At 33.5% G+C, this 26,178-nt stretch overlaps 1 protein-coding gene across 17 annotated transcripts in view; it reads right to left on the bottom strand.

Annotated features, from left to right (window-relative positions):
- mdfic (MyoD family inhibitor domain containing) overlaps positions 1–26,178 on the bottom strand; it is a 348,344-nt gene that overhangs the window by 221,517 nt on the left and 100,649 nt on the right. For 11 of the 17 annotated variants that reach the window (XM_073945428.1, XM_073945429.1, XM_073945423.1 and 8 more), the window contains exons 5-6: positions 10,683–10,840; positions 8,987–9,007 (exon numbers count right to left, since the gene is read on the bottom strand). In XM_073945428.1, coding sequence (XP_073801529.1) covers positions 10,767–10,840 — 74 coding nt within the window. In that variant the 3' untranslated portion in view covers positions 8,987–9,007; positions 10,683–10,766. The remainder of the gene's footprint in view (positions 1–8,986; positions 9,008–10,682; positions 10,841–26,178) is intronic. The other 6 variants (XM_073945437.1, XM_073945438.1, XM_073945434.1 and 3 more) reach the window with 1 other exon arrangement.

Genomic DNA, 26,178 nt, shown 5'->3' on the forward strand with positions numbered 1-26,178 from the left:
ATATATATATATATATATACATATACACACACACGCACAGGATAAACCATTAAATAAAAATAAATAACTTGCATAAATGACAAATATATCAATATAATTTTTGCATCATTCCCTTTAATCACGATCAATCTTATCTTATCTTATAAAAAAATCTTATCAATTCTTAATTTTACTTTTTTTTTCTATTTATAATGACTCGAAATAAAAATAAATTAGAATAAAACTAAATAGCTCTACTATAAAAAAAAAAGAAATAAACACACCAAAAATAACCTTGTTTCCCCAAACCATCATGAAAGCGTGTGCTTGTTTTGCCATCTCTCCCCCTCCCCGTCTCCAGCCGCTGGAAACTGACCATGGTCTCTCATATTTTTTTTTTTTGGCTAAAATATTTTCATCATGGGCCAGCAGCACCCCTTTCATGCTTTCTCCTGCAGAGTTCATATAGACATGCTTGGTTTAAACCACCTTATTAAAGAACAGACAAAAAATAAAAAAGGAGAAGGAGGGTGTGCATATGAAGGGGAAAAAAAAACGAGAATGCAAAAAGATGCCTGGGCCTGCAGTAAATCCTGACACTTCCACGCACACTTGAATTTGGTTTCAAACACTTGTCTTTTGGCACTATAATAGATGTCAGCTCCTCTGATGTTGCGCTAGCAGGAGGCTGAATAAGGTCTCACTCTTGTGTGCGTTTTGAAGCTAAAAGTCGACGCGACTCTTGTGTTGTGGCGTATCAAACAGAAAAGAGACACTGCATCACCTGCCGGGATCTTCAAATCACTTGTCCAACACATTTCCCCCTATTAGTGCTCCACTCCCACGCGGGTTTGAAGACGCAGACGGCTCTTTCTCGGCTTCTCTGTGTTCAGCTGATAGATCTGCTTTTATTACGCACGCAGCGACATGTCCATCTGAGACTACACAACGAATACACAAACCTGGCTTTGGTGTTTAGTCAGCTGCTGATTTAATGCTGTTTACATGCTGTAAGAAGCAGGGAAGATGGTCAAAATACAGTAGTAGATCTTTTTTGATGCATTTTTTTCTTTATTTTTAAGGGTGTCCTGAACAGATAGAAGAGTTTTAGATTAGAAGATATGTTGTATAAATAATAGAGATCGAGTCTATTATCTAGTCTAATCTATTATTTTGTATAAGATTTTCTACTATTACATTGCAATGATTGATTGAAGGGGTGTGCATGTTTTTTTATTTTTTTTTTGTTTTTTTAGATGATGCTTTAGGGTGATGAAGGTTTTGTTAAAGTTGTTAAAGGTGATGACAGTTGTGTTGTGAGCCTTTTTCAGTACTTCCAAATAATTTAATGTCTTCACCTCAAAGTATTTCAGTAGTAGTTGCAAGAGACAATCTGAAAACAATCTAATAAAAATAGGTTAAATGTAATAAAAATAACTTAAATAAACTTGAAAATTAAAGAATCATAAAAATGAATAAAATAGTTAATTATTCACAAAGAATAAAATAATGATATAATTATAATTCTATAAAAATAAAAGAAAATAAAGATGAAATCCAAATTAAGACATAAATTATTAAAGATACTTTAAAAATAAACAAATAAAACACAATAAATATCAGTAAATAAATACATATTAATAATACCTTTATTAACTAACCAATAGTCATGCTTATTATAATTAATATTCACTATGGCTAATAATTTTGTGTTTTATGCCCAGTTTTATATATATACATATATAACTTAATAAACTGTTAAATAAAAATTCTATTACTTTAATAAATATAATATAAAATTACAAATATATATAAATTTATAATAAAATAAAAAATGCATAGTTCTCTTAAAAATAATAATAATAAATAAGATTATTAATAAACTAATAGTCATGCTGATTTTATTTATTATTCATAATTACTAATAATGCATTGTTAATTAAATGCAACTAATAACAAAACTAAACTAAATTAATTCATAATAAATGAAAAAATTAATAAATAAAAAATATAATATAAAATAAAATAACTAAAATTAAATATTTCAAAAAAACTTCTAAAACTTAACAATAAAATCAATTCTAAAATTATTACAAATTATTATATTTGTAATTATTAAAATATATACAAATATATATATATATATATATATATATATATATATATATATATATATATATATATATATATATAAAAACTAATTATTTATGTATTTATATTATATATATTTATTTAATTTATATATAAATATAAATTAATAATTAAATACAAACTGCATTATTCCTTACAATTAAAATAAATCTAATAATAAATAATAAATAAGATTAATAATAAACTAATAGTCATGCTTATTATAATTATCATTTACAATTGCTAATAATTTATTGCAACTATTTTGCAAAAATTAACTCAACTAAATAATAATAAATATAAAAATGAATAATTAAACAATAAAAGAAATACATCTTAAATATTAAATCATATTAAAATACATTTAAAAATTAACTATAGAATCAATTATAAAATTATTCAAGTTCTAATAAAAAAATCAAGTACACAATAACCAAAAATATAAAAATAACCATGAAGATAATAAATGTAAACATTAACATGAAAATGTAAAATGTAATTAATAATTGGTAAAACACATGCTAAAATATATTTTAAAAAACGGAATTGTAAAATAAATGAATAAAAAATATTAAATAAATAAATATATTATAAAAAAATATATATAAATAGAAATGAATAATAAAATAAAAAATGCATAATTCACTATAATCAATTAAATCTAATAATAAATAACAAATAAGATTAATAATAAACTAACAGTCATATTTATTATAATGATTATTCACATAGCTAATATTTATTGTTAGTTAAGCGCAACTATCAGAAAAAAACGAAGTTAAATAACAATAAATCTAAAATTGATGTGTATGTATTTTTTGTGTATATGACTAAATATTTTAATTAATTTTTACATTAACATGTACATGTAAAACTTGAACTAAAATATTTAGTAAAATACATACTAAAATATAAATATATATAAACATATAACTGATATATATAAACATATAACTGAACTGTAAATTAAATAATAAATAAATAAATAAATAAATAAATAAATAAATAAATAAATAAATAAATAAATAAATATGGTAAAAATAAAAGTACACTGAAAAAAAATCATTGGATTTATTAAATGTTTTTGAGGTAAGTGGTTCTAAATAATGTATATTGGCTGAATGTAAGCAAACAAATGAAGTTGAACATTACTAAAGTTAATATGTTTGTTTATATTCAGCACATATGAATTGTTCGCAATATCCTTTTTCAGTGTAGTTAGCATATCTTCCTACGCATCCTACTGAACAAAATCTATTTATCCCTTAGATACACCATTGTCCTGTATACAGAAGCAGGACACAGGAGCGTATAAGTGTGTGTGTGTGTGTGTGTGTGTGTGTGTGTGTGTGTGTGTGTGTGTGTGTGTGTGTGTGTGTGTGTGTGTGTGTGTGTGTGTGTGTGTGTTTCTCCTAGAAGCACGTGGGCACTGGAGGTGTGTGTTTTGGGGGTGAGTGTAATCTGAGTAGATCATGTTTTCCAGACCTCAGATGAAGAAAAACAGCTCTGGCAGTCTGCCGTTTCATCTCCTGCACTGGGGTCCAAAACAAAGAGAAGATGATTGATTGGATGATGAATAATTTAGAGGCGAAGAGCAGCGGGACGAGCAGCACAAGCGCGAGTTTGCCCCGCTCCGACTCGCTCCTTAAAGATCGCATTACAACTAAAACTTGCCCCTGATTATACTAATGCACGTCACCGCTCATTTGACAAACTGATAGATGGAGAACGAAGGGAGTCCAAACAGAGCGGCTACTTTCATGTTTCATAGCACTTGTGGAAACATGTCCATATACAGTTGAAGAATTATTAGCCCTCCTATATATTTTCTCCAATTTCTGTTCAACAGAGAGAAGATTTTCTTTAACACATTAGTTTTATTTACTCAATCATAATAACTTTTATCTTTGCATGATGAAGGTGCATAATATTTTACAAGACGTTTTTCGAGACACTTTATACAGCTTAAAGTGACATTTAAAGGCTTAACTAGGTTAACTAGGCAAGTTTGGGAAATTAGGCAAGTCATTGTAAAATGACGGCTTATTCTATAGACAATTAAATACTATATATTGCTCTAAGGGGCTAATAATTTTGACCTTAAAATGTTTTTTAAAAAATTAAGAACTGCTTTTATTCTAGCCGAAATAAAACAAATAAGACTTTCTCCAAAAGAAGAAAAATACTAAAGAACTAAAGAAATACTGTGAAAAATTCCTTGCTCTGTTAAACATCATTTGGGAAATATTTGAGAAAAGGAGGGCTAATAATTTTGACTAAAACTGTATGGGTGAAATAATCTTCTGTCCTCGGTTAGAAAAACTAATTTATTTTATAGTTATTTTGTATTTATTTTTTTTTGTATGTATTTAGAAAGAAAGTAATGTGCTTATATTGACCTGTAGAAGTTTATTTACATTTACAGTAATGTGTCTGGCACATGTTTTCATTTGAGGAGCAGGGCCAGAGCAAGGTGAACATGGCGCTCAAGGCAAACGACCATCACAGCGCCCTCAACCCAAAAGAGAAAATGGAAGTGACCAGTTGGCAAAGTGAATTGCGCTTGGGGGAGTCGGGAAGGGTGGCGTTATTTGTGGACGAAAGTACGGAAGGTTTGCGAAGTGAATTGGACTTAGGGGAGTCGGGGAGGGTGGCGTTATTCGTGGACGAAAGTACGGAAGGTTTCGCGAAGTAAATTGCGCTTGGGGGAGTCGGGGAGGGTGGCGTTATGCGTGGACGAAAGTATGGAAGGTTCGCGAAGTGAATTGCGTGGGGCGAGGTGGATGGGGTGTTGTGGACGCCGCCCTCACTACCATTTCTTAATGGATGTTCTGGCCCTCCTGAGAAGAATTACAGGTATAATTTATTTTAAAATGTAATCAGTTATTATGTATTTTATATGTTTGTGGGTTGATCCGAGTAAAATAAAATAAGATAAAATAAATTAGATTAAATAAAAAAAAACTTAAAAAAAAAAAACTATTTTGGCAAGTGAAATATCCTGAGTTATCTATCACAGACTAAAATAAAACTATAGATAAATTACAGAAATAAAAATGAATATAATTTAAAAATCTGTGTGACTTCAAATTAAAATGTTAACAAAAAATATGAGCGAGATAATTCAGAGAAACAATCTTATTTGTGTTGAAATAAATATACTTTTTTAAAATGTACTTATCCATATTATACTTATTAAAATATCTAACATACTGTACTGCATTTTTTTTTTAATCTGGCATGCGCTGTTATGCAAAGGTACTAATATACTAAATAAATCTAAAATATTGTATTACATTTTTTCAGATTTCATCATATATTCAAGTATATTTTGTATTACATATGAGCAATCCTTATCCTTTTGACAACAGAAATGCCAAGTAAAGTAAAGTAAAGGTTTATTATTATATTTCTTTAAATATATATATATGATTAGGTGAGACCTGATAAACTGCATGAAATAGAGCTGATAGGCAAAAATAAAATAAAATAAAATAAATTAAAATAAAATAAAAAAGCAACAGTGTGACCCAGTTTATCATATAACACTTGACTAAAAAAAACACTAATTATAATAAAAAGACAGAGTGGCACTTTGGGATTAAAGGATCCGTGTGCAGCACAACATGAACTTCCAGATCTAGCGTACCTGCTTGTACTCAAACAGAATCTATTTCTACAGATCTTTTTTTCGGCTGAGGTGGGCTCTTCATTACGCCTCTCTGTAATGTTTGAACATATTTAATGAACATGCACACTGAATGAGCATAGATGTAAATGAGCACTTCTTTAAAAATACAGCAGCTTTGGTTGGCAGCAGTTCGTCTACTGAGCACAGGGGGCGCTGAGGTGATGCTTTTTACAGCCACACCAAATGAAGAGGAGACGGAAACACACACAGGGTTTTGTCCCCCCCTCAATATCAACTCTCGTGAAATTTCATTTGGATTGTAAATGTACAGTAATTTACTGTCATAAATGTGTAATGGGCCCCTGAATCCACTGACATTGTGCTGGCTAATCAACTCATTTGAAAATGAATAGAGATCTATTAAGAAAGAAGTCAGCATTTTGGGTGATTATAAATGGCCTTTTTGTTCAAAAGCCAGGATGTTTTTTTGTTTTTTTTTCAGGTGGGTCATTTTTTGTGCAGGTCTCATTTATGTGCAATTTACTCTAACAGCCAAAACTTAGTTTAAATGTATGTAGCCATTCCAGGATTATTTTAGGGAAAACAAACAAAAACAGAAATGATTGTTTATATTAGTGAGTTATTGAGTTATAAAGGCTTATATTTTATAAGTTTATTTACATAGTTAAAGTGCATACTAATAGGATGTCCAAATTTGAGAAAAATAATGTTCCATAATCATTCAGACTAACAACTAAGACATTTTTTCCCAAAACAACTTACACTAAGTTACTGCCCGTTTTATCAGTTCTTTTTAGCATTTTTATTACAATGTACAAACTTTAGGCAATATAAATGACACAGTTTAACCCCTGACTTTAAACTGACTAAACCAAACCAAACTCAACCAAATTAAACTAAACCAGACTAAATTAAACCAAACCAAACTCAACTTAACAACTCAATTAAATCAAACCGAAGTAAAGTAAACCAGACTAAACCAGACTAAACCAGACCAGACCAAACCAAACTAAACTAAATTAAAAAAAGAAAAAAACTAAACCAAACCAGACAACACCAAACTAAAATAAAATAAACTAAACCAGACTAAACTAAACCACACTAAACTAAACCAAGAAAAACTAATCCAAAAACTAAACCAAACTAAACCAAACCAAACTAAACCAGACTAAACCAAACTAAACTAAAACAAACTAAACCACACTAAACCGAACCAAACCAAACCAGACTAAACCAAAGCAGACTAAACCAAGCCAAACCAAACTAAACCAAAAACTAAACTAAACTAAAACAGATTATTATCAAACTAAACCAGACTAAATCAAACCAAACCAAACCAAATCAAATTAAACCAAACCAAACACCAGACTGTTAAAAGTGAAACTGAGAAGTACTAAAATGTGTAGATAGCTAGATGGATGGATAGATAGATGTATAGATAATGGCAAAATGTCCGATTTAAATGCAGCACTGTAAAATTAAAGTCTTTTAGTATGCCAAAAAATGAGCCTTGTTCTAAATATGCCTGACACACATTCTGATGTAGATAAGCAATCATATTTTGATGTGTGTCTCCTTCAAATTGTTTTTTTTTTTTTAGTTAATTTATTTATTTTTTCTTACTTAAGGGGACAGTTCGCCCAGAGTCACATCATGACTCTTTGCTTGATCCATACCAGTTTGAATTTTTAATCTAAATAACACAGAGAAGATATTTTGAAAAATGTTGAAAACGTGTACTGACATCTAAAATAGAGATCCATCCATTTTGTTTTGGGTGAACTATCCCGTTAAAAACATTGTCAGTAGTTGACCTTGTGTATATCTGCACAAATAACCTCAAAACTGAAAAACAGAAAACATGACAGCGACACAACTACACAACACGTTGCTAAAAACCTGCACCATGCTAATATCCCAAGAGGCAATCCACAGTAAAAACATGTAATCAAATTGAATTTCAATTTTGTGACCAAGTGGTGTGTAATGGAAAGATTGCTGGATGCAAATCACCTGCGCTCCCAGTCAGAAATCAAGTGGCGCACGTACATGTGTGTGTGTGTGTGTGTGAGAGAGAGAGTATAATTCACCCCCTGGTAAGAGGAAATTCACAACGGTGAGGGTGAATCAGTGTCGAGGCGAATGATTGAGCCCTCTTCCTCAGATCCCGCCATCGACGTACAAATGAACAGCTTGGAGGTGAGATTCCCGGTGAGGAAGAGGCGCTATCACACCGCTCGTCATTACCCGGAAAATACTAACTCCGAGTGTCCCGTTCCAGGCTCATAATGGCCTCCAGGACAGACCGAGATGGAGTCCTGACAGACTGAGCTGTTTTTCTTTTTTTATTCTGTCACAGTCTGTGGTCTTGCACAGGCGTCAGTGTGTGATATGAAGTGGACGAACATCCAAAAAAAAAAAAAAAAGTAATGACTGAAGGCTCATCTATCATTGGAAAAGCACTGCTGTGTTTCTGGTTGCAGGGCGGTGAGAGTTGGAAGGTCATAGTAATTAAGAAGGACCTGCCTTTGAGGTTAGGATATCTGTGCCTGTCTACCTTCAAAAGTCCTTTTAAAAGTACATTTTCAAGTATGTTTGAGGGGTTTGGAGTGAGTTTTGTGTTTATTAACGTAATGCTGGTGAAGCTTCTGCTGTGAATGAGTTATACTGTGCACTGTAAAGAATATCTGCTAATTAACAGTTCAGCAAGTGTTTTCTGTTCATTTGGGGCTGTGAATAGCCTCACAGTATGGGATGTTGATCTCTTTGTCCACTTTTGAAGTTGAAATCTCAATTCTAGAGTTTTACAAAGTGATACGTAATCACATTTTAGTCATTTTAGAAATAATATAATGTTTAGGAAATCATATATAGAGAAGTAAGTCTGTGAAATAACAGTAAATGTACCGGTAGTTTATTACAAGATTTTTGTAGTGTAATATGCAACACCAACCCAGATGATATATCACGGAAAACATTATAAATGTTAATAAAAGTCACTTTTTCAAACTTTCCAATGTTAAAAGTTGTTGGAGGAAAAATCATGTTCCCATAATGCAATTTAAAAGCATAAAAAAATGAGAAAAAAGTAAAAACGTGAATCACAACATGATTTTCTTTTTTTTCCAGTGTGGTTTACTTACTATATAAATAAAAATAAGGCTACTGTGTGTTAGTCAGTTGTTTTGCTACATAAATATTACAAATAAGTGAATGTTTACTCACCCTCATGTTGTCTTTGTTAGTCTGTGGAACACAAAAGAGAATGTTTAGAATGCAGTTGCAGAAATCACCAATAGAATACAATAGAAGAGTATTGTTAAAACAATCTGAAGAAAGTTTACTGACATGCCAAGTCTTCGCATTTTTGTAAGAGAGGATTAAAACAATTATTTAAATTAATAAATTGTTATAATACTGCACTTGAAAATTTGCCAAGTTACCAGAAAGCTTAAAAATTGTATCAAACGATTGAATGAAACAATTTGAAACTTAAAACATACTCTGTATAGCTTGGCTGTCAAACATGTATAAATGAATTGCGTTTGGAATCTATTTACATCATACCTGAAACAAACAACAACAACAAAATTGATACAAAAATAAATGAGATCTCAATAGGAGATTTGGGGTAAAAATGCACATACTTTTTAGAATAGTGTTCATAAGAAGCTATTGAGTGACTGCAGAATATAGAGTACAAGTTAAACTGGGCACTTTTATTATACATGCCCACTTAAAATGCATAAGTAAAAAATATTAAATGTTTTTTGTTTGTTTGTCTCAAACATTACTTTATTAATCACAAACACACTGTATGATTACATTTGTATGTTCATGTTTTAGGCGATGCAGTGGCGCTGTAGGTAGGGCTGTCGCCTCACAGCAAGAAGGTTGCTGGGTCGAGCCTCGGCTCAGTTGGCGTTTTTGTGTAGAGTTTGCATGTTCTCCCTGCATTCGCGTGGGTTTCCTCCGGGTGCTCCGGTTTCCCAGTCCAAAGACATATGCTACAGGTGAATTGGGTAAGCTAAATTGTCCATAGCATATGAGTGTGTGTGTAGATGTTTCCAAGAGATGGGTTGCGGCTAGTAGGGCATCCGCTGCGTAAAAGCGTGCTGGATAAGTTGGCGGTTCATTCCTCTGTGGCGACCCCAGAATAATAAAAGGAGCATGAATGAATGAAGTTAACTTTTAAAGAAAAAAAGAAGGATTTTAGCCAAAAAATGAGATACAATTTAGGATATTGTTCACAAAACCTACTTATTTCATTATACATATAAGTCATATGGGCCCTTTTTTATTATACAATAAATACACACTTGAAAAAAGTGGTCGTTTTATGTAAAAACTTCATTCATAATTATCATTATTTGTTGAACCATCAATAAAACATCATAAACAGCCATATATTCACATTTAATATGTTTATACTGTGTTTATAACAATATTAAGTGTATGCTTATAACATTATTTAATTTAGGTAACACAATTATTAAAACTCAGATTAGTTTCTTTTACAGAATTAACAACAACTTAAAAGTTGAAATAACCCTTGCACAGTTACTCATATTGTTTCACAATATAGTGTACAAGCCACTTTTACACACTGTAAAAAATGATGGGCTTCACACACAATCAATTTGTGTTTGGACAACATGAAGGAATTCAATTAATTAAAGTTAGGAGTTAATTAAAGTTACAAATTGCAGTGGACTGAGCATAAAGTAACAATGTTATCTACAAAAAATCTAAAGAATTGTGTTAGTTTGAACATATTTTTGAGTGCATATCTGGTAAGACATAAAGCAGCAAACAATGACAGACCTTGCATTAGTGTTGTTGTCAAGTAACCCTTATTTTATATTGCTGTTTAGACACACAGTACTGTACTATTACAAAAACACGTTCATTTGACCCATACCGTTGAAATAACCCAGCACTGTTCATGTGGTGAAATGAAGTTTCCAGCGCTGTAGACTCTCTGAACAATCCCAGCTGCCGACTGTCACCCAACTCTCAGGTAATTTGGAGCTGAGGTCATTTTAACCTCTGAACACACACAGGTTACAGCTGAAGACTCTGGAAAAGCAATGATGGGAAGGGCAGTAAATACCAGTGGCCGTGAGGAACAGGGTTATTTTCCTCTGACTGGAATGAAACTGACATCATTCCAAAACAAAGAATGAGAACACAGTAATAAAAGACACGGCTTGTGGCCGTTCATTCAGTAAGCTGAGCATTTCTACTGTTTTAGAAATGTTACTGAATCCAATTTCATTAAAGTACAAGTCTGTTGAATTTAGCGCTCAGGTTTATTCAATGATTGACAACTGTATTGAGTAATTGATTCTAAAATGAGATTACAGAAGTGCCTGCGTTTGATTATCCGTATTGTATTATTGTGTAGCTAGTGAGTTTACTCTAAATAATAAAAGAAGAAAGTAATTACCTCAAAACAATTTCACACTAGTCTCGTTAACACATGTAAATTACTGCAATTATATTTTCATAATGTTCATCCTGCAATGTTGTCTTCCTGTTTTATCCCTTTCGGAAAGCGTAATTGTTATTATTTCCCCCTGTTGTTTGTCTGTTTACCGCTGATCTGTGCTTATTACAGGGATCAGTTGGCGGGTTGTTTACTTTGAATTAAAAGGAAATTAGAGAAAAGCTTCATTTATTAATTTGATAAACTCACATGTCAATTTGCCTCCTTCACTGTGTGTGTAATGCATACATGAAAGACTTAACAGGAAAGCATTCAAAATAATAATAGAAATGATCTAGATTACTCTGTTTATAAGCTTATATTTGGTTCTTGATATTGTGTTTCACATCTTCAAGCATCAAGCAGTATTTGCTGTGGGTGGCAACACCCCGTTTTAGCATCACTGAGCGACTGAGAGAGAAATTCAAGGGTGCAAAGCATGCTGGGAAGCCAAGAAGGTGTTTAAGGATCGCATTTAGCTCTAATATAACAAATAGGAATGCACCAAATTTTCGCATGACAAACATTTTTGGATAGCCAAGTTTAAACTTCAATGCATCCATACAGTACGTAGAGGTAATTACTACTGATGCATGCCAAATTTGTTTCAATTCTCTTTTAATTTGCTTATAGTTTTCCTGTATTAACTCTTAGCCGGCATCAGGATGTGGACTGGGTGCAGTTTTACGAATAGATCACACCAAAAAGAGCATGTGTAGTCTTGACAAACTGTAGTACATCAGTATAAAGCTACAACTATCAAGCATCGATTGTAGCTACATTAGTTGTTTTTTTAATGGAAAGCTTATAAAGAATGTATTCGCTAGATTTGTATATTGAGTGCCATTTACTTTTCAAGGCTATATTCAAAATATAATGACTTCCATGCATTTTTACCCTAATCTATAAAATACAGCCTGATATGTCAGCTTGTTACCATTGTTTGTTTATATTTGATCACTATCCTTAAAATGACTAAGTCTATCCATTTGTCATCAAGAAGTTATTTAATTTTCATTCATTCAAGTACTTTTCGGCTTAGTTCCTTTATTAATCTGGGGTAGCCACAGCAGAATGAACCGCTAACTTATTCAGCATATGTTTTACGCAGCGGATGCCCTTCCAGCTGCAACCCATCCATGGGAAACACCCATACACACTCATTCACACACATACTGTACACTGCGGACAGTTTAGCTTACCCAATTTACCTACAGTGCATGTGTTTGGACTGTGGAGCACCCGGAGGAAACTCATGCAAGTTATTTAATATTTAAAACGGTATTACAATTTACACTGTAAAAAGCTTGTTTAAAAAAGTGAGTAAAATTAGTAAAATTAGCAGTTTTTAAAATTAGGCAAAGTCCATTAAAAACTTTCAATTTACAATGGGTTTATTTTTTAAGAACAGTCAACGTGGCAGATTTAAAGCAATGGGCTTACTCACTTTAGGCAAGTAATAACTAATCATATAACTTTTACACTTTAAAAAGCGATTAGTTACTTTACTATAAAACTCAACTTGGAACTTTTAAATTGGCTGAAAAACTGACTTTGGCTGTGTTTTGATCACCAGCGATCTTGCGGCTACACACACACACACACACACACACACACACACACACACACACACACACACGCACGCACGCACCCACGCACGCACACACACATACACATCTGGGCTGAGTCTTGTTTATCTGTCCAATTAACATTACGACATGTTTTCCTTGCCTTGTCTTGCAATGTTTTTGACCCTATAGCCTTGTTTGTTTGTTTGTTTGTTTACGTTGCCTGCTGTGTGCCTGTATTGGATGTTCGCCTGTTATTCGACCACGACTCTGAATTCCTTGTGTACATCTGTTTGCTTCCGTGTTGACCATTGCTTGCCTGACCATCTCTTGTTAATAAACCTGCATTCGCACTTCCTTTCTAAGCATCTCTGGGTGACAGGCTGCTTGTTCAAACTGATTTAAAATGAGTTGAGACAACACAGTTTTTAAGGTTTATTGTGGACAAATTAATTGTTTTATGTTCAATCCACCTAAAATTGTAAAACATTTAGGTTAACAATCGATTTGAAAGAATTGAGTAAAACCCAGCTATTTTTATAGGGTACAGGTAACCATTTTAAATGAGTACATCTAATTCATTCATTCATTCATTCATTTTCTTTTTGGCTTAGTCCCTTCATTAATCAGGGGTCATCACAGCTAAATGAACCGCCAACTTATCCAGCATATGTTTTTTACGCAGCGAATGCTCTTCCAGCTGCAACCCAATATGGGAAAACACCCATACACCCTCATTTACACACATATACTAGGGCCAATTTAGCTTATTCAATTCACCTATAGTGCATGTCTTTGGACTGTGGTGGAAATCGGAGCACTTGGAGGAAACCCTCGCAAACAAAGTGAGAACATGCAAACTCCACACAGAAATCCCAACTAACTAGGGCTCGAACCAGTGACCTTCTTGCTGTGAGGCGATCGTGCTACCCACTTCACCACCCTGACGTCCGCAGTTCTTTTACTTAAAGTTAGTAAATCTGTTGCCTTAAAATTATTAAGTCAGCTAATTGCTTTCTTACAGTATATGGTAAACATTTAAGTACGGTTAATAATTAAATATCATAAAGTTTTCAATTTTTATATGTATACGTTACTTTTAAAGAAAATGAAGCATTTTTTATTCACATTTTGACTTTATTTGGACAAAAATGTTTTTTTGTAAAACCTTTAGGTAGACATTTTAATATGTTTAAAGTATATAAAATCATTTTTGATCATTTAATTTGATGCCAAGACCAAAATGGACCCTCTCATCTTTGAACAATGTTTCATAAAGATGCATGTAGACAGTACTGTATGTTTACTAATAGATTCCATCAGCATAATATTTTCCTAAATAATGAAGGTGCATATTTGCCAAAACAGCAACAATAAATCCAAAATCCAAATTAATTTAGAGCAAAAAAGCGCAACATTAGTATACTTGAATGCCGGCTTCAAAGCCGAAGGCACCGAGAGACTCCAAACAGCATCAGAGCTGCTGCGGCTGAAGTACTTTAACCGTCTTTCTCCTCAGTACTTTCACTGGTCAAAGAGAATGCAAATGACATGTCAGTCAAATCACCTCAGAGGCAACGGCTGCGTTTGGAGCCTGTTTAAAAGGCCAGACACATAACTATGGTTTACAACACTGTATGAGTAGGCAGAGAGAGAGAGACAAAAAACACACTGCCGATATTTTTTTGAAGCCGGCAGACGCTCCGCATGGGGATTGCGAGCGCTCATCATGTTGTTTAGAGTGCATTAGCAGGCAGCGCTTCAGCCTCCTTTTTGCTCTAGTTTTCTTGTTGTCGGGGTGGAGTGTCCTGAGGCGATAACAGGAGCTTTCCCTCCCTCTCTTTTTCGATTCGCCGATACGCAGGGGCCTAATTTTCCATCAGCAAAGCATGAAATCGGCAGAGAATGCCACACAACAAGAGGCGCTTTGACGTTGTTTTGTGAGTTTTGGCCAGTAAATAAAGTTGAACGTGAGTGAGTGGAAAGCCAAGTGGACGTGTCTGTTGTTGGGTCTGTCTGGTGTGTAAAAGAAATATCACAACTGATGATGGCCCTTATCAAGAGATGGGACAGGGTTTATTTAGATTTATTAAGAGATTTGACTAACCCTAAGTTGGGCTACAAGATGAAGTGATTGACTCCATGCTATCGTCGATTTTTTTCAACTGATGGACGATGAAGATGGAGAGAGGACTAAAATAACAAAGACGGTCACACTTAGTCCATCAGTTCTCAACCACGTTCCTGGAAGACCACCAACACTCCATGTTTTGGATGTCTCCTTTGTCACACCTGTTACAGGTCTTTCAGTCTCTGCTAATGAGCTAATGATCTGAATCAGGTGTTCTTGATTAATGTGACATGGAAATGTGCAGAACTGGTGGGTCTCCAGGAATGTGGTAGAGAAACACTGCATTAGTCGTTGCTTGTCGATGTATTTATTAACATTGAGTATGAAGACTCTTGTAAAGCATTTATTAATCATTGTTCAACAATAACTAACGCATTATTAAAATGCAAGCGGCTTGTTAACATTAGTGAATGCACAGTAGCTACGTTTCCATCCACCTACTTTATGTGCCTTTTGGATATGCGCATAAAAACCAGTTGATGGAAACGCCAAGACGTGCACAAACTTTGAAAATGCACATAAAAAATTATGCGCATAACTGAGTAGGATAAACTTTTTATTTGATTAGAAAAGGTGCGCAAACTAAAAAATACGCATTTTTGGATGGAAACATAGCTAATGAGTTAACACGAAGTAATGTTATTTAACCCAAGTAACATTAGCCAAAGTTACCAAAGTTGAATAAATACCATAATAAATGTATTACTGAGAGTTTGTTCATGTACAGTAAGTAAACCAGAAAGTTATCTAACATTAACCAATGTACTTTAAAGTTTATTATTATTTATAATAAATTCAGGGAGGCAGTAATAGTGATTTTTATAGTGGTTTACATCTAATAAAAATTCTACAAAGAGTGATATAAATAATTCTATAATAATAATATAAAGAATCCTTTCTATTTTCATACATTTTAAAATTAATTTCCAGTCGTTACTTCAGTCTTCAGTGTAATATGATCCTTAAGACATCTTTTTATTACTGAATACTGATTTTGGTGCTAATATATATATATATATATATATATATATATATATATATATATATATATATATATATATATATATATATATATATATACATACAAGATTCTTATGAAAAAGATTACAAAACAAATATTTTAAATTTCTTTACTATCACTATTTATAAATTTAAGGCATCCAAACTCACAGAAAGCAATCATAGCAATCATTTATGACTGACACCAAACCACCTTTTATTTGTAGTATAATAATCAGAATCAGAATCAGTTTTTTTGCCAAGTGTACTTTAAATACACAAGGAAGTTGTTTTGCCTACAGAAGCTTCCAGTGAACATAAAGTGACAAGTGACAACACGAAAATAAATATGAGAAAAGACAACAAACAATAAACAGAGTTGCTATTAGACAAAATAACTCTGCATGATAAATTGTTTGTACATATTTGTTATAAATATGCAAGTTATAAGGTGCTCTGTACAAATGCGTATGAGAAAGTATTGTATTAAACTATATATTGTTATGAGGTGCTATGTTCAAGTGCGTATGAAGGGGAAAGTATATACTGTGAAAAGAGTTAATTGCAAATTAGTAATTAATTTTTTTTTAAAGTAATTTAGGTATGTGAGCCACATTAATCAAAAATAGCCACTGGAAATCACAAGGGGAATGAATTGTGACAAAATACAATAATGCAATTGTAGTATCACATAATTCTGCATAAATAAATAAATAAATAAATAAATAAATAAATAAATAAATAAATCAACATCAATCAATATATAAATAAATAAATAAATCAACAAATAAATCAACAAACAAATAAACTAATTAATTAATCAACAAATATATTTATCAACAAACAAATCAATCCATAAACAAACAAACAAACAATAAATAAATAAACAAATCAATAAATCAACAAATAAAAGAATAAATAAACAAACAAACAAACAAACAAACAAACAAACAAACAAACAAACAAACAAACAAATAAATAAATAAATAAATTCATTCATTCATTTATTCATTAAATTAAAAAAGACTAAATAAATTAACTAAATAAACACCTTGTGGAGAACCTTAATATCTCCTCAATGTATCTTCAACTCTCTCGGTAGCAACTGACTTCCATAATACAGAAAATTATAAATGGAAGTGAATGGCTACCTGCTCCGATCACTGTTGAAAAATCTATATTAATCACCAGAAGAAAGAAATGACAGAGCTTTCATTTTAGTTAAACTGTCCCTTGAAGTTGTCAAGCTGCTCAGAATGCAAAAATCAAGAAGGAAACTTTTGAAGAACAAATGCAAGTCAAACTTCAGTCCAGACTCCAACTCTCCTGCCGTCCCCAAAACATCCTCCTTCACCAGAGGACTTACTCCAGCAAACACACACCCTGAGAGAGCTAAAACACAAGAACGACTCTCCTCTGTAGTGATTGACACACAAAAAAAAACCATGCAAAATAGATAACAAGAATACAAAAAAAGCAGGCGCATAACAACCAGAGCTCAGTTACGATGGTTTTCCCTCTCAATAATGAATCGCCATCAGCGTAACATCAACATGCATGGAAGAGGAAAATAAGCTTGGCTCTCTCCGAGAACAAAACTTCTATATTTAATCTGTGCGCAGAGAGCGTCTTGTGTGCGGAGTACAAAAAAAATAAAATAAAATAACAAAATGGATCACAAGTTCTGTAGCATGCAAATTGCATCCCGGATACACTCTGAGCTTAGCTGGCCTAGGGTGATTGACAGGAGTTTTTTTTTTCTGTTTAAACCTGCAGATTATAAATATTTATAATTGGGTTGATATCAGCGCCACTGAGTTGCCAACTGCATCTATTGAAATAAAGAAGGCAAGGAGACAGCGCTGTAAATCTTACAGCACAATATGGCATGCAGATGGCATGGCACGCTGATAAATAAGCCTAGCTTTTGAGCGCTGCCACTATTTTTTTATTTTTTTTTTACCGTGAGTTAATGAGTGGAGCTATTTCAGTTTGGAGCTGTCAGCGCTGACGTGCGGTGCGGTCCTCTGCGGACTGCGCACGGCTCCTTGGGTTCAGGGTGAAGTCAACGGGAGCTCTCCGGTTCTGCCGTAATGGGAGGTGACAGTAAAACGAAGTGGGGAGAGGATGACGGGAAACAAAAAATAATAATAAATTTGGAACCGGATATCCAAGAACCTGATCCAGAACCTAGGAACGTCACACCATGTCCGTTTTTGCATGCCTGTCGTGCACGTTTTACCCCTAGACTGCATCTGTCTTACATAAGATCTATGCTATGTTGGCTGACAGGGGCGACTCCCTCGTTTTCCCGCTGTACAACCTCCACGGAACCATCCAACATCAACATCCCCTCTCCAAATAGGAGCTCTGAGCCTCCTCTGGTCCTCGGAGTATTGCGGCCGAGTAAATCTCAACACACTGGGCACTATTCTTCTAGAAAGGGCTTCAGGGTGAGGAATTTGGACACAGCCACAATGGCTTCATTATTCTTCTGTTGCCTGGCCCGCTGAGAGTCTAAAACAGCTCTCTCCGGACTGCTGTCAGCCTTCCCCGACTGCCCCGACAGACACAGAGCCAACGGGAGAGAGGAAAGGGAGGAAAAGAGAGCGAGCAGACTGATATGACGGCATTTTTTCTTTCTTTCTGAGAGACAAACAGTTTGTCTTGAAAAAAAAAAAAAAGTGGGAATCAAACTGAGAAAGTCTTAGCAGAAGACCAGTGCTTGACAACTAGGTCACCTAAAGGTTCGCGGTCACAGCTCTGCTTAGTGTTTTCCATTAATAAATCTGCAAAATATTAAAGCGCGGACTGAAAAACTACAGTCTTGGACTTTCTTGGTGCAATGGGAATTGCTTCGGTTGAGGAGCTACGGTTGTGATTTCAGTGATGTGTTCTTGTGTGGCCTGGGCTGTAGTATTGAACTTGAATCTACTGAAGCTCGCCGAATCTGAAATAGCCGCCTGTCTTTGATTGCTTTGCAGCGTGTGAGCTCCTTCGGTTTGGGATCAAACGTGAAACACCAGGTTAGGCCACAAACTGGCACAGCATAAAATAGTCCAAGCCAGAGTGTCTGGTGGAAACCGTGATGGCAGTGGAGATGGATAGTGATTTACAGACATATAACTGTGTGTGTAGATGAATATACAGAGTTAGTATACTTTCCGAAGCACAGAATAAAGAAGTTGGTCACACTTCATTTTTAAGCTAAATTCTCACACTGTAAAACCAAACAGTCAACTTTATCAAATGAAATGAGTGTAGTTAACTCAAAATTTTCTGGTTAATTATTAATAGTTAAGGTTAATCATACTCATTTGAAAATAGTTTTGAACTCAGTGCTGAAGGTAATGAGATAAATAAATACCTCACTACTTCAACTTAAATGGAGTAATTCACAGTACTCATTTGGATTAGTCTTTTAACTCCAATGCTTTGTAGCAATCGGTTTCCTCAAACGGTTTGAGTTGCCTTAACTTATTGGCTTTTACAATACTCAGTTGGCTTGAATTCTCCTCATTTATTGGGTTTTCTGTGCTCAATTTGCTTCGTTTACTCAAACGAAGTAAGTTCACAGTACTCATTAGGATTAGTTTTTGGACCTAAATGGTTTGTTGCAATCAGTTTCCTCAAATGGTTTGACTTACCTTAACTTGGGTTTTACAGTGTAGTATTAACAAACCATTAACTAACACTTTTAATTAGCTGTTGTTTAGTAGTTGGTAAGGTAGTAGTTAATTTAGGGGTTCAGAATAAAACCATGCTTTATAAGTATTAATAAACAATCAATATCTTATTCATGGGCAGGTAATAAGTAGGCTCACATGGAATCTTCGCACACAGGAATCTGCAGATTTCCACAGATCTTTAGTCCATCATTGAGGGCATGTATTTACTTGAGTAAATGTGTGTGAATTTATATTTACTCAGTTTTTAAATTTCACTAATATTATTGTGATATATAATAAAATAATCATATGCTTTAGTCACAATGCAGTTTATAAAGTAGTATGTTTGTCTTTTAGTAGATATATGAGAGACTTCTGTTGTTTAACAAATAAATCTGATTAAATTTGCATTGTGAACATAAAAAAAGTTACAAATGTTTTATTTCATATATTATGTTTTTAGTTAAACTTCTTAAATCATTCTGTATAAAACAGCAGATCTTTTACAACATTCCCCACAGAAATAGCAAAAAAAATGTTGCAGATTCTGTCAGGCCCTAGTAATATACCAGTAGTTATTTCGCGGTCTCCAGAAACGTCCACGGGACTACGTTTTCAGAATGAGCCTGGGTTGGAAAGTTTATGTTTATCATCAAACGAGTAAAACTTTGAAGCCAAAGTGTGTGCATAAGTCAGTTAAAGGTGGAGGTGAGGTGTCATGGTTTGCTTTATTGGAATTATTTAATCTTCTCTTGCTCTTTCTCTCGGCTGTGTGCACACATTTGATGACAGCTCTAGAAAGCGAAAGGGAAAGCAAAAATAAATCCCGAACATTTTAGGAGATTTAGAAACCTAGACTGGATGCATTGTTAAGTCTATCTTGGGTGGACAGAAAGAAAAAGTGTAAAAGGATGATAATAATAATAGTAAAAAATATATAAATAAATATAGATATATCACTAAATATACTTGGGTGGCCGTTAATAAGTAAAGTCTACCCAAGCCTACCCAAGTAAAGTCAATGTGTGATAGGCACTGCATAACCATGGCACAACGTATGCATTTACAAATTAAAATGCACTGGTGTAAATGACACCTAAAATACAAGATTGCTTGGTCTGGTCAACCTACTAATCTTGCTTTGTAAATAATCCAACAGTGTTGAGAACAGGCATCTTCGCCTTCTAGAAAAAGTAAAACACGCTGTTCACTTTGAGCTATCAGTATTTAGCTCTACTACCAAATCGCAAACAAACAAAAACGAACACAAATTCCCCCTCGTCTTCTCATTCTATGCTGCATTAAATCCCGCAGGATGCCTGAATTTAAAGCAAGCATGAAATCTAAACCCTTCAAGGAGATTAAATTCAGAATCAAGCAGCCCATGTAAATGCTGTGACAACAGGGGGGCTCCGTGCAATTAGCATGCAGGCTACTGTTAGCGCAATTAGGCGAGCCAGACAGCATAAGCTGGGGGCCGAGAATGTTACGGAAGGGTTCGCATTTCCATAAGCAAGCGAAATAAATACACATTCGTTTCTTAACTTAGGATACTTCATACGCAGAAAATAAAAGCTTCACTGTTGCTATGAGGATATTTGTCTGTAAACAAGCCCAGAGCACAGAGACTTTTGGGAGAAAGAGCCATTTAGATGAACCTCTCAGGTGGATCCATTAAAGTGGCAAGAGGAACACAATGGAAAAACCACCTAGAGGAATGAAATGTTCTCATTTGAGCGTATATTACGTAAACAAGCATGACAGGCGAATTCAAAGAGTGTCCCGCTGGAAATGCATGCAAACACTTTAGACTTAAGCAAGAGGTAAAATGAGCATCAGTAAACAAAAGCCTGAATCCGCTGGGAAAACAGAGCATGAAATCATTTAGAGCATTTGAAGTACTAACAGAAAATCATCATTTACTCGCCCTTGTGCCATTATAAACATGCACAAGTTACTTTCTTCTGTGAAAAACAAAAGATTAGTGTGTTCAGGCGTCTTTCCTGTCAACCTCCAAAAATTGACAAACACTTTTTTAGTAAAGATGAGAAGGCTTCTTCAAGTATAAACTAGATAGAAGTTGTTGTTTAGAATGGGCTCTGTTCAACTAAAGATGACACACACTCATATGTCATTAAGTGTTATATAAAAACAATACAACCCAATATTTATTTATAAAGCACTTTTAAAAACCACCAAAGTTTACCAAAGAGCTGTACGCATGAGTACTAAACACAGAGAAGGAAGCAGAATTTAAAAGAAACATTTAACAAATGACAGCAATAAACAAGTGATCAAGGAGTATTAAAATCGAGATAAAATAGACAGGTCTTTAAAGTGGACTTAAACACAGAAATGGAGGGGGGAGGTTTAATGTGAATTGGTAAAGTGTTACAGAGTGCTGATCACCTTTTTAAGTTTTTAAGGCATGTTGTATCATAAGATCTCAATGATCGAGATTGGGTATACGGAGAGAGCAAGTCTGTAAGGTACTGAAGAGCAAGATTATCGATGGCTTTGTAAACAAGTAATAACATTTTAAAATCAATTCTGTATTTAATGAGTAACCTGTGAACAATTATAGTAATATTTACAATGAGACTCATTTAATAATACTATAAAAATAAAATGTATTATGGTATACTGCAGCATATTATGTGTATATTATAGTATAGTATTCATTCATTTATTTTATTTTTGGCTTAGTCACTTTATTAATCTGGGGTAACCACAGCGAAATAAACCACCAACTTATCCAGCATATGTTTTACGCAGTGGATGCCCTTCCAGCTGCAACCCATCATTGGGAAACACTCATTCACACACATACACTACGGCCAATTTAGCGTACCCGATTCCCCTATACCATGTCTTTAAACTGGTGGGGGAAACCGGAGCACCCGACGAAAACCCACACAAACACAGGGAGCGTGTAAACTCCACACAGAAACACCCGAAGATCTAAAAAAAAAACGTACACAGCCGCCTCTGGTGTATTTGCGAAAGAAAAAAACTGCAAAGTAAATCTAGCTCCAGGGACATATTTGGTGCTCTCCAGAAATGTAAACAGGGGTACATAATCAGAATGAGGCTGGGTTGAAATAAAGAAAACTGAAACTGAACAGAAACTTGTCAGCAATAACTTTTGTAAATAATTTAAAGTCTAATTGGTCACACTTAATTTAATCACCACTTAATCTAACCCTGACATTTAGCTTAGTAAACTCCTAATTTGCTTATTAATTGTTATTAAAGTACAGTATTGGTTCTGTATTAGGGCAGGGGTTTCCAAATCTTTTAACCTGCGACCCCCAAAATAACAATTCCAGTGACTCCCGAGCCTAACTATCCTCGGAGTTGGTTATAAACATACAAACATTGCCCACAACTTAAAATACAGTGAAAAACATATTCAAAATTAAAAACTCAACAAAATAAGCTGGCAAAAGTAGTGACACTTTAAATTCCACTGACCTAACACGAACTCTAGAAAGAGCGGGACATTTATGTCTCATCCAACTGCACGCAGCCAACGAGACATCCCATCATCCTGCATGGGTCAAAACTCTTGCCTCCTATTTGTTATCACATTCATGCATCTTTCCAGGGTGTTTACGTGTCATATTGATGTGGACAGCTGCCACGAGCGATAGTTCCAGTGCGATGTGCCATTGCCAGACTGCTGATTTTGGAGAGCCCTGTGATCTCCCATTGGGTTGAGTGTCTTTAGCCCAAGGGCTTAAACTCATCTCACACTCCCAAAGCTCGACTCTGGACACATGACTACCTGTCAGGGGAAAGGCAATTGGGCTGCTCGACTGCAGCTGGGGTCCGGCACACACACACACACAGACACACACAGTCATTTAATGGAGCATGCCAAGGTGATGGCAGACTTTTCCTGCATGTCGAACCCTTGCTGCTCATTTCTCTCCGCAGTCAGTCAGTCTGGTGGCTCTTATTTGACATCTATTATAATGTGGTATGGAGTCCAAAGCGCTTTCTGCATGGCGAGACTGGGGAATCAAAGAGTGTGGTGAACATTAGCTTTACCTACATGGACTTCTGTTGGAGTGGATGCTATATTCGATTCGACAAATGAAAATGAGGGTTGTGCTGTGCGTTTAATATGTCATAGTGATGAGCCAAAAAACACTGAAGAAGTCTGCTGCAAATTTCCAGTGGTAGTCAGAAAGTTTGGGAAAGAAAAGATTGGGGAAATTAAACAAGACCTAAGGGCTTGACGGTGATGCATTAAAACAACATTGCTTTAATTTATATACCATTTCAATCTAGTAATGTCACTGGCCCATGAACATTTCATAACTAATAAGAGGCAATTCAATCATAACTTAATGTTAAAACTGCTGTCATAACATTATTTATCAGTATGTGGCTCTTTTTGTATATTCGGTAGCTATAGAAAATAAAAATAAAAATGTAAAACAGGAAATACGTTGGACCCATTGTTTTTGTTTACATCCCTCAAAATGGTCTTTAAATTGAATATGATTGCTAAAGGAGAATGATGAGGCATTTAAGCTTATAGCATATATCAAAGAGGTTTTAAACATCACTGCAATGCAGCTTTAAAATGTGTCCCGTTTAATTATTTAGAAGAAAAGTCATGAAAAAAAAAATCAGGTAACACTTTACAATAAGTTTGTATTGGTTACAGTAATGTTAGTTAATGCGTTTGCTAACATTCATACGATTAATCAATGAATAGTGTGTTTAATACAGTATTTACTAGTTTTTAAATGACAGCTTATGAAAATCGAGTTGTTCATTGATAGTTCATGTTAACTCAGTTCATTAAAAACCATTAATAATAATAATGCATTAGTAAATAACTAACATTATTGAATGAAACCTTATTGTAAAGTGTGACCAAACACCATAACATAACATATATATATATATATATATATATATATATATATATATATATATATATATATATATATATATATATATATATATATATATATATATATATGTCACTTATTTTATCTTCTATATTTAGTATAGTAGTGGCACATAAAGTATGTTGTTAAATAAGTGTATATGTGTATAAAAAGTGTATAACAAGTAGTGATGCTTGTTTCGTAATTACTATCATCAAGTGTTTATGAGATTGTCTGAGGAAACAGTTTATTTGTGTATGTATACAGTTAAAGTAAGAATTATTAGCCCCCCGAAATTAGACCCCCTGTTTATTTTTTCCCCATTTTCTGTTTAACGAAGAGCAGATTTTTTCAACACATTTCTAAACATAATTTTTTAATTTCTAAAAATAAGTTTTAATAACTCATTTATAATACCTGATTTATTTTATCTTTGCTATGATGACAGTAAATAATATTTGACTAGATATTTTTCAAGACACTTTTATACAGCTTAAAGTGACATTTAAAGGCTTAACTTGGTTAATTAGGCAGGTAGGGGTAATTAGGCAAGTTATTGAATAACTATGCTTTGTTCTGTAGACTTGGAAACAATAGCTTAAATGTGGCTAATAATTTTGTCCTTTAAATGGCTTTAGAACTTTTTTTTTTTTTTTTTTTTAAAGATTAAAAACTGCTTTTATTTTAGCCGAAATAAAACAAAATGAAAAAAATATTATCAGATATTCTGTAAAAACTTCATTGCTCTGTTAACATCATTTGGGAAAAATTTTAAAAAAGAAAAGAAATTTTAAAGAGGGTTTAATATTTATGATTTTTATAAAACTGTTTATATGTATGTAACCTGTGCCTATATAGCTATTAAAAAAGATTTCTTAATACATAAAATATTTACATTTATTTATATGTGCATGAAATGTACTGTATACATGCGTGTAACAGTCTGTGCTTACACCTCATTTAAAAAAAACAAAAAACATATAAAAATAGTTTATTACATGCCTTGTTTATTTATTTCCTAATATGTATTAACATTTATTTATTTGTGCATATATGCATACATGCATGCAACAGCCTGTGAATATACCTAATTAAAAAAACACTAAAAACACTAAAAACAGTATATTACATGCCTTCTTTATTTATTTCTTAACATATATTGACATTTATTTATTTTTACATATTTGTATACATGCATGCAACAGTCTGTGAAAATACCTAATTTAGAAAAAAACAGCATAAAAACTATAAAAAATAGTATATTACATGCCTTGTTTATTTATTCCTAATATATATTAACATTTATTTATTTGTGCATATATTTATACATGCATGCAACAGTCTGTGAATATACCTAATAAAAAAATTATATATTACACGCCTTATTTATTAATGTCTTAACATATATTTATATTTATTTATTTGTGCATATATGTATACATGCATGTAACAGTCTGTGGTTATACCTAATTTAAAAAACTATAAAAACTAAATTCAACTAATTTGTATAACTGAGCTTTTTCAAATCAAAATATACATATAAAATACATAGATAATGTATTGCACAACATTCAGTGAAGAAAAAAAGAAGAAAACTGCCTTCAAGTCAGAGATTCGCTCACAGAAAGAGGAACAGCGCAGAATTTCTTTCCTGCT

Source organism: Danio rerio, chromosome 4 (genome assembly GCF_049306965.1).
Source record: "Danio rerio strain Tuebingen ecotype United States chromosome 4, GRCz12tu, whole genome shotgun sequence".
Lineage (NCBI taxonomy): Eukaryota > Metazoa > Chordata > Actinopteri > Cypriniformes > Danionidae > Danio > Danio rerio.